General features: G+C 35.8%; 1 protein-coding gene across 1 annotated transcript; it reads right to left on the reverse strand.

The window, feature by feature from the left end:
* Positions 1-1,756: 1,756 nt before the first annotated feature.
* LOC149795491 (uncharacterized) lies at positions 1,757-7,303 on the reverse strand. Its single transcript, XM_089964102.1, has 6 exons — positions 7,194-7,303; positions 5,766-5,881; positions 5,124-5,183; positions 4,185-4,320; positions 2,925-3,105; positions 1,757-2,117 (listed from the first exon to the last, which is right to left on the reverse strand). The coding sequence occupies exons 1-5, from the start codon at positions 7,276-7,278 to the stop codon at positions 3,095-3,097; spliced, it is 408 nt and encodes a 135-aa protein (XP_089820228.1). The 5' UTR covers positions 7,279-7,303; the 3' UTR covers positions 1,757-2,117; positions 2,925-3,094.
* Between the last annotated feature and the right edge of the window lie 3,143 nt (positions 7,304-10,446).

Here is a 10,446-nt window from a genome sequence, read left to right on the forward strand (position 1 = left end):
AAACAGATGTTGCAATTGTTTTATTTTACAAATTTATTTACACATTATTATTTACAAAAGAAAAATCAATTCGAGAGCGTGGCTGAGTCGTTTAATTTTAGGGATAAGAGTGGACTTCATGTTGTCGACATGCTCATAGTCTGTGTCATTGTAGAAGCTATCTCAAGTTCATGCTTAGGACGCAATATATTATAAATATTTCCACTATCTCTACCACTGATGTTATATTTTAACGCTGAATTGTATTTAAATGTCATTTAATGTTATTCATTGTAAACCTGTCATGTAATGCTTTGTTCTAAAGAAAAGGAAATTTGTAATAGGTGTTTTGCTTTTTTATTCACAATATGCCATTTTGGCTTCAGTTGTCATTTTCTTTCATGAATATGAGAAAATTAATAATTTATTATGTATTAGTGTTGGATAGGAAAACGCCACCCTCAGTATCAAAATTATGTCAGATATGATGCTTGACTGAGTTCCTGAATCGTACTTGTAACACTTTGATGGAATATTCCTTTCATACACAGATGAATATAATTTAATATATTAATCAACCAACCACCATATCGCAACTTATGCCTGCAACTTTGTGCGTTGGACTTTGGTAATGTCCACTGAACATCATGGCAGGATTTTCCTTTCTTGTTTTATTTTGTGGATAATAGTCTTGAAGCCACCATCTTTGTGGTCAATAACGTTTCCAGATGTGGAACAATGACAAAGGTGTTTTGAGAAAAATTGAGAAAAAAAATTCATCATTTTTATTTGAAATAAAATACACATAAATAAATTTCTCACGTTTTCTTTCCCCTTCATTTTAGGGATAAATTTTGACTGGAATGCAAAAATCAAATTTAACTTTTCTAACTAATAAAATATTATTTTCATTTCTCTAATCTTAAATTGAAATTGAGTGCAAGACAATGTTAAATAAGTTATATTATGCACTGTGCGAGAGGAAAATTAATGTTTAGTTTATTTCTTGGCAAAGAAATACATCATCTGACATTTGTTTTCTTTATCTACAAGTTTATGTTAGGCTCATTGCACAGGATCTCAAGTTATGGATGTATGAATGTGTTAAGTGGGTTTTAATGATACTTTAAACTCATAACTGGCTATATAATGTCAAGGAAAAGACAACCAAGTTCCCTTCCACTGGTAGACTGAACACGACTGAGCTGTGAGGGGCTGGAACCAACTACCCTTGAATTCGGAATCTTAGTTGAGTCCCAAGCAGGAAAAATGATTGTTATATTACAATTTTATGCTTTTATTGTTTGAAACTTTGAGAAATCATATGCTTGATTGATATTGTTAAAGTTATAGTACCATACATAGAATACTAAAATGAAAACAAAACACTTACTACTTGTTCAGATTAAAACATATTCTCAGAATGATTTTATCTTACAATGGCAATTCTAGCATGGAAAATGCTGGAGTTATTGGACTAATATTCCAGGCTAGGCTGGAAAACGCCGGACAATTCTAGCATGGAAAACTCTGGACAACTCTAAAATGTTGCTGAAAATTACAGACTTTTTTACCATGAAAACTTGAGATTTTTAACAGCGATGCAACTTTTATTTGATGATAATTTCAAGACGAACATGATCCAAATTACCTCAACCAACTTCTTTTATGGACTGAGGTGTTTAGTAACTTTTGAACAAGGAAACAAAAATTAAAAACTATACTTGTCATTGGTAGCTTAATAGGTTGTGCACTGTATTCAGTAGATACCGTGGCTTAAGTTATAATAAATGTCATTACACTTCTACTGGTGTGTCACAGAATCCAGATTACTGGCTCCATATATCAACCGAGCTTCTATAAATACTAACTCTTACTCTAGCTGTAGTTTGAATTTATTTTGAAGCAACCGTAACAACAAAATAACAGAAATTGACATTAGTTTCTATCTCAGTTTCAACAGATTTAAAATAAATATGTTACAAGTGTTGTTTCAAAGTTTATTCCCCAAATGTTTTGCTTTTCTGCCGTCACCACTGGAGTTTGTGGAAGTGATGATATTCACAATGGTTTAACCAGATCGTGAAGCTTCTGCCTCAAGAACACCTCCCCAACATTGTACTTCTCCTTGATGATCTCTGAAAGACAAATCAGTGTATATTAATTGATAGAATCCAGCAAGATTTCAAATTTAGTTCAATCACAGAGAGAGAGAGAGAGAGAGAGAGAGAGAGAGAGAGAGAGAGAGAATGAGAAAGTTATGCCTTAAACATTTCATGCAATTACAGTATTTTTACAATCCCTGAGGTTGGTAATTCTAATGAGGCACTTGGCTTGATGACCTGGGGTTTCCATCACAAATTAAATCAACAACATAACAGCTCCTGTTGTCTAAGTAGTTAGAATGCCTGCTGTGGGTGTGGGAGGTCACAGGTTTGAACACTTAGTCGAGTCATACTAAAGACTTTTAAAAAATGGTACTAGTTGCTGCCTCGCTTGGTGCTCAGCATTAAGAGGTTAGTGTTAGGATTGGTCAACCTGGTGTCAGGATAATGTGACTGGGTGGGAGTTAGTATGCTACATGTCTGTGGCATGATATTCCAGTGCTAGACATCACTATAAATTGCCACACTGCAGACATCATAGCGATATGACTAAAAATTAGTTAAAGCTACATTACTAAACACCTAAATCATGCACACACAAACTGGCTACCATATACGTTCAGTTGTGATCATACCATTTAAACTGAAAGTAGATTTACATTGTCCTTTTGAATATTGCCTGTCTACACTACAATGTTTCAAGTAGTAGTTGTGTACATGTTTAAGATTCACATTAATGTTCCAGTATTAGTTCATAATTTTTTAATTTTTTTTCCAATTTGGCATATTTGTCATAGGTTAACAAAGTTTAAAATGCATGGTTAATAATATAAAATATACCATAAATAATGTGAATTCTGGACTGGTCTTGTAGAGGTGGCTTTGTTGAGTACTTATTGTTGGCTCTTGCCCCAGTTAGTGTCTTGCCAATATATTCATCAGAGCTATATAATGTTTCTGAATATTTATTAGCAGCTTTGCTAAAATCTGAAATTCCTCCTATTTCTGCCTCAAGCTGGGACTGAAAAAGATTTTAAATTAAAATTTTAATCATATTCAATAAGTTTCTGACATATTTACTTATCTACATACACTATAAATTAGCTAAACACTACATCTGCCAAACAATATTTTCCAACTGGAATTGGTTGAAATTATCAACATAAATAATTTGGTTAACAAGACACTCTACATTTAACAAATACTGCCATTGCCACATCAGAGTTACACATTACACAATGGTAACAAATAAGAAGTCAGCCAACAAAATACAAGAAACACCAGACCCAAATTTATTGAATGTTTTCATTGCTTCAAATCTCTTACTCAAACGTTACCCAATAAGAGCACATCAAAACCTGTGGTCCTTATTTGGGATTGAGTTTTTTCTTTTCTTAACCAAGCCCAGGAATATCAAGCAATTATGTTAATAAAAGTTGTAACAAAACTGGACAGACTAAAACAAAATGTCTTTTTGTTGAGAACATAAAGAGAACAGTGTTACAGCATATGACACATCAAGGTCAGTAAATTATTACATTCTCATGGGATTTGGACAGAGGTGAAATGGCGTGACATGCAAAAGCTGCACGCCACTTTTATAATGTGGCTTAAGTCTAATAGTTGTGTCCAGTTTTCTGGCAGTTTTAAAATTTAAATGGCGGTTTCATGCACTTTCAGTTTCTCCTGAATGCAATAAAGCTTTCTTTGCTATTTTATTTACCAATAATGCTGGCCAAAATGTCAGATTTCGGTGGAATGATGCATTATATGAATAATGTTAATCCTTAAATCTTCCTGCATCTGATACGATCTTCCTTGTTAAGAGTCGAAAACCTCACATGACATTGGAACCAGTTACTTTACTAATTCAGCAGATGAAAAGAATTTGTTACCAAGTAGTCTTTTACCTGCTAAATATAGGAGAAACATGTGACGGGACCTTTAGATGTCACCTACTCAGGTAATGGAAAACATTGATCTAAAATGAGAGAAGTCGTTCTGGAAACACTTAAGTTCAATAGTATGAATGTGCAAGTCATTATTCAAGGCATTTCAGAATATCTATCAAGCATCTTGAAGATGAAATTTATTTCTTACCCACTGAAAAGTAAGTGTAAAATCTGACCATTGTATAACCACATGCTTTTGTAAGTCCTGGACATCCAATTCTCTTGCTAGAATTATACCCAGATGATCTTTCAGCCAGAACATCAGGTGTATCTTGAACTGATTCCTGTCAGGATAGTTTAAATAAACTTAATTGTTTTTTTTTCCTATTAAGGTAAAAAGATATTTGCGTTTACATTTCTCAGACTATCCCAGTCTTTTGTTCCTGACTCAAGTATTTTTTTCTCCACCAGGCAAATTTAAAAAAAAAAAACCCTGAAACTGATTTATGCATCTAATTGAGATTGTTATGCCCAGTACTTGAAGTGCTTTACATTATATACACTAATCACAATAATATACATAAAGTTTATTTTTTAAAAAACTACCTGCCTACCCTAATTTTAAAACCAGTGCAACAGGAAACATATTTTTGCATCGTCAATAATGAACTGATTCATAAAGCCAAAATTTACCTTAAATATATCCAAAATGTTTTAATATGAAAATCCCCTTTTTGAAAGAATTTAATAACTAACTTTCAGTATACAATAAAAAAATTATACTCAAGTAGGTAAACTTTTGCAGGTGCTTTTAGAAAGATGGATTTATACTTGGGTTCCTGAAAATGGACTAAAAGGTGACACAGGTAATTTCTCCATAATGAAACTTTGGGCATCATCATGAGCTGCAAATGATTAAGTCCAAATAATTTTTTTAAGGTTTTATCAAAATATCTCAAAAACCGATAGTCACAGACGTTTCAGAAAAACTGTTTTATACATCCATTAATATTAAAAACAATTTTTGATTCATCCTAAGTAATATCTTAAAGTGACCTAACACTTCACATTCACAACATGTATTTCAGTTCGAAAGTGGAGGAAGTGCCTAATATTAAATACAATAATTTCTTAAAAAGGATCGTACATTAAAAAATGATGCAAATGATGGGGGTTGGTTTCTCTGGTCTACATTTCTTTGGTTGAGCTGAAACAGAAGTAACATTCCATGAAGAAATATATGGAACCAAAACTCGCATACTGAAATGACTGAGTTGTAGTTTTGTCATCTTTAATGATGCCTACACCAAAGACACACAGCTCAAAGCATAGTTGTTTCAATTTTGTACAGAGTTGAACAATCCTATTATATAGTGTTTTGAAATAGACAAACTATTGATGTGTATTTTATTTGGTATAACTCCTTGGAAAATATAATTTCATTCTACCAGTTCACATTTGTTATGTTAACACATTCAAGTTGAAAATGGTTTATCATTCAACAACAGCAAAACAATATTTTATTGGCAGGTCTGTATTTTAGGTCGTATGAATATAAAAAATTAGTTTTACAGCATATCTTTTAAGATAGCTGATCATTGCCCATTTTTAATTTATTAACATATAGATAGTGAATATATCTGTATTAATAAATAGGTCAGGATAATGGAGTGAGTCTGAATTTCATTGACTTCAACTTCGTGAGCATCATCTATAAGTATGATATCACCCCTTTTTGCAGTAACTGACTTATTGTCATAAAAGGAGTTGAAAAAAGTGAATTGTTCACATGATGAATCCTGCTCCAGATGTTCCTGACTTCATATTCTAGAGACTGGCATTTGGTCTGTAAGATCTTATTTTCAGCTTCAAGGGCAGTAACAATGTGCTTACAAGGACAACAGTCTAGAAGATGAAAATACTCAAGTTTGCGAATGTTCAAGGCAATCAAAATTTCCTTATTTGTTGAAAAAAATGTCTTCAGGGAACACAATCTATTTTGTTTTGTACATATTCTGTAGGTTGCTGTTGCTGTTGTAGGGTTTAACACCATTTTTTAGCACACGATAGGCTATACATGGCGGCCAGTATTAATGGTGGAGGAAGAACCCGGGAAAACCCCAGAAAGAACCACCGACCCACGAGAAGCTACTGGCAATTAAGCTTTCTCACATACCCACATTAGCCGAATCTGAGACTCGAACCCATGTAGACAGAGGTGAGATGGAAGTGATCCGTAACAGTGAGCGCTTTAGACCACTCGGCCACTCGGGGCCCCTATTCTGTAGGACCCGTCTCATTAGACCTGCACTTGTACTCCAGTAACTAGTGCTAGACAACCGTGTAATTCACACTTGCTAGATATAATTTGTATTTTAAAACATCCCATTTCTGCTCAAAGCAAAACTTTTACTGGCAGAAGATATAATTTTAATGTAAAATAATATATTTAAGTATTGTATATATTTGAATGATTATCTAAACTAGTATAGTTCATCATTTTCTGGGGACAGAAATTCACTCATTCTCTTGGATGACCAACTAGCAGTTTTCACTAGTAAAAACCGAAAACCTGCTCGTAAATGAGGTGAAAAGTGCAACTTGTTTCTCTCATAACAAAATGGATCTTACATTTTAGAAAGTTGCATTCACTTTCTGACAATGATATTGCTATTAAATGATATTCAAACACACCCCTGTCTTCATTACTGCTTCCCTGGAGCACCCTCAATTTTCACCGAAGATAGTACCAAAACATTTGTCTGTAATTAAATGTGAATTTCTTAAAGCATAAACCATTGCTGATGTCATAAATTAGGAAAGATGTGTCATTCAAGTCTTATGAATTTAACTTGTATCTTTCTTACATTCCTTACATTTAAAAATTAAAATATTTGAGTCAGGAGAAAAAAAATTGGGTCAGTCAGGTAACCAAAACCGCAAATGCCTTTTTATTTGGCCTTTCCGTAAAAATGAAAACTCTACTTGCACTGTCAGCTTGTATTACAGTCCTAATATTTCAACACTTGTTATGCGTTCAAAATATGCTTCATCAAAAAGAATTTATAGTGGATAAACATAGTTAACTATGGCGTAAAGAGATTCCGATTTTTTTGACATAATTAATATTTATTAAATCTGATTTATTCATATCAACAAAAGTTACGTTAAAATCAGTTTATTTGTAACCCAAAGTAATAGTCACTATTCATGATACCTGTTATTTCTTTTGTCAACCCTTGATGCTGATCCATCTGGAACACTGACTTCAGGAACATCAGTTTTATGTCCAATAGGACCATCCACTTTCCATCCCATGGAGCAGCGGGGGGGGGGGGGGGCCGAATCCGACATTTTGTCCAAACGTCATTTGGCTTAATTAGTACTTTCTGCACTCAGCGGATCCGGTGTCGTCAGCGCCTGGTAAAAAAAAAACGACGTCGTCGTCGTTGTCATCGTCGAGGGGCCAAATCGACAATTGTCCGGAACGTCATTTGGTTTAATTAATACCTTCTGCGCGCCGATCCCAGCGTCGTCAGCGTCCGGTAAACACAGCGACGACCGCGTCGATGTCATTTCCCCCCCTGCTGCTAAGTGGTTATTTACAATGATCTTACAAACAGAGTGATCACTAACTCCTCCTCTTGTAGATCAATTAGGTTATTTGACTGATCGGTAAGTCTAAAATTAATTCTCGTTAAAAACCGATTATGGCATCGCATATAGACCGGATTAATTGGACTCTCAACGATTAAAAATCCCGGAGGGGCTGTTGGTGAAAATGAATAAAGGATGTACCCCTGTTGAGCCTGATTTGATTGCTTGGTATCCACCTGGTAACTCCCTTCGATAACATCACACACCAGATTGATTGCTATCACCGATGCAATATTTACGTTGTATGGAGCAATATGCCTACCACCATCTCCGTTATCGTGTCTGAGGATAGTTGATGGGGGGGGGGGGGGTGTCCGCGGGTGGATTCTTAGGCCATCCTAGTATGGTTCTTATTGAACTGTTATAAATATCAACCATATACCCCGGTGTGCTTATTTCAATCGTCGACGATAACGTCGGTTCATGAACCGTAATAGCGATTTTTGATTCTTTTCCTGTGATCGATTTTATCCTGCGTTGAAATTCTTTATTGATTTGTTCTACTTGGTATGACCCAGTTGGTATTGTAACCTCCTTCCAGTCTGGGGTTCCATCGGGTTTATTTGTCCATGCAAAAACCAGCGAGTTATTAGGTTGTTGTCCGTTAAATGCGTCCGCTCGGATATTAGGCCAACTGTGATATATTCGCAATTTTGCCAGCGCTATTTCCTTCACTGGAACCGGCGACGGGAAGTTCACACTGAATTCTGGCTTCGTTGACGTTATCGATATCATATTTGTTTGTACCGGAGTGGTGTTCTCCGCGATCCGCTGAAGTAATTGAAACCCTTCGGGGTTCAGCGACATTATTATTATTCGTTGTTTTTAGTGTTTAATTTCAACACCGAATCTTGTTTTTAGGTCATTGAAGTGGTTCCGGCTTCCAGTTGAAAATCCTCGATTTTTGACATCGCGGAGCTATACAACTGGACCATCGTGGAGAATTCAACATCGGATATGAACAAATTATCAATCGATAATGAGATCAACCCGGATAATTTCGAGTACGCGTCGGATACTATTTGATGTTTTACTGTATACTCGTCGAGTTTTTTCTGAAAACACGATGATATCTTTTTAGTGATTGCGTTGGCGACTCCAGCAATTGTTGTCATCGCGGAGATAGCGATTGGAACAGCGATCGGGGCTATCGTGGTCACCGTGGATAAAATAACACCGGTACCGGCTACTATACCCGACACCGAGTACACGACCGCGTCGATGGCGGTTATTTTTCGGCGGTATTTTTTTATTTTTGCGCGGTATTGTTCGGAAAGCGTTTTCAAATTCGCGGAGAATTCTTTTGCGGTATCGAATCGATATTGATGTGACGTTGGTGATACCTCTGATTCAATTACCCTGGTGGTCATTTTTATTTTAAAAGAGCTAGTGTTTTTAATTACTTAGATTCGCTACAAATTCCACATACCATGTGATGTTTGCCCCGGCTAAATTTCCATCAACGGCATAAATTGTAAACTGTTCAGTTGCGTTCCTGTCTATAATTGTTGATATTGTATTGTTAGACCCGGATGAACTCGACGATAATATATTAAACTGCATTATTGAAACCAGTGTCAATCGATAAATGCCCTTAACAGTTGCGGTGATATTTACTGTATTCTGTGTAGGAGTCCAATTGAATGATCCATGTCGAATTGTGTATACTGTGTTGATGATGTTCTCATGAGGGGTTTTTATTTTTTCGAGTTGCTCTGCCATTCTCGGTAGTCTGTCTTTAATCGCTTCAACATCAGTTATAACTATTCCTACTCCCCGCCAACTCGCGTCTATATTATTCTTGTTCGCTGCAACATTAGTTTTGATTGTTTCTATTTCCCGTGTATTCTCGGTCATACTTTTTTTGTTCGCTGCAACATCAAGTTTGATTGTTCCTATTTCATATGTATGCACGTCTATACCTTTTTTGTTCGCTGCAACATCAGTTTTGATTATTCCTATCCCCCGCCAATACGCGTCTATATTTTTTTTGTTCGCTTCAATATCAGTTTTGATTGTTCCTATTTCCTGTGTATGCGCGTCTACACCCTTTTTGTTCGCTTCAATATCAGTTTTGATTGTTCCTATTTCCTGTGTATGCGCGCTCATATTATTTATGATCATTGTAACATCAGTTTTGATTGTTTCTATTTTCCGTCTATGCGAGTCTACATTATTTATGATCGTTGCAACATTAGCGCCGATTATTTCTATTTCCCGCTCATGTACTACTACACCATCTCTGTTCTCTGCAACATCAAGTTTGATTGTTTTTATTTCCTGTCCATACGCAGTGATATCATTTATAGTTGTTGTAATCTCATCCAGCTTGGTATTTTTTTTACCAAAGAATTTATCAAAGTTGTCATCGATCCTGTTAACATTTTTTCGCAACGTGTAAAATTGGCCCGACAGCGTTGCAAAATCCAAAATAGTATTCCTTATTGTTGTAATATTCGGTTCGGTTACCGTCGGGGTCCCGAAAAAACTAGCGGTAGTGAGCTGTATATCGGTGATAGATTTTTTCACCTCGGTGGCAGATTTTTTCACCTGCGCGTCGAGTTCGGTCACCGATCTATCCAACCTTATAAAACCGTCTTTGACTAATGTTACCGCCGATATATGTTCACCCGGTTTGAGTCGTCCGTCGCCGGTATACAACGCGATAGTGCCCTCGGCGGCGTCACGCTGTCGTATTAAAACGTCATCCAGCGACACATTACTGGATTTCAATTTACCCTGGCGGTCCTGAAATACAACTATTTCGCCTGGGTCAACACTGGTTAAATTCAACGTATCAGCGATTTCATCCT

Source organism: Sinohyriopsis cumingii, chromosome 7, assembly GCF_028554795.1.
Source record: "Sinohyriopsis cumingii isolate HCF-2022 chromosome 7, ASM2855479v2, whole genome shotgun sequence".
Taxonomy (NCBI): Eukaryota; Metazoa; Mollusca; class Bivalvia; order Unionida; family Unionidae; genus Sinohyriopsis; species Sinohyriopsis cumingii.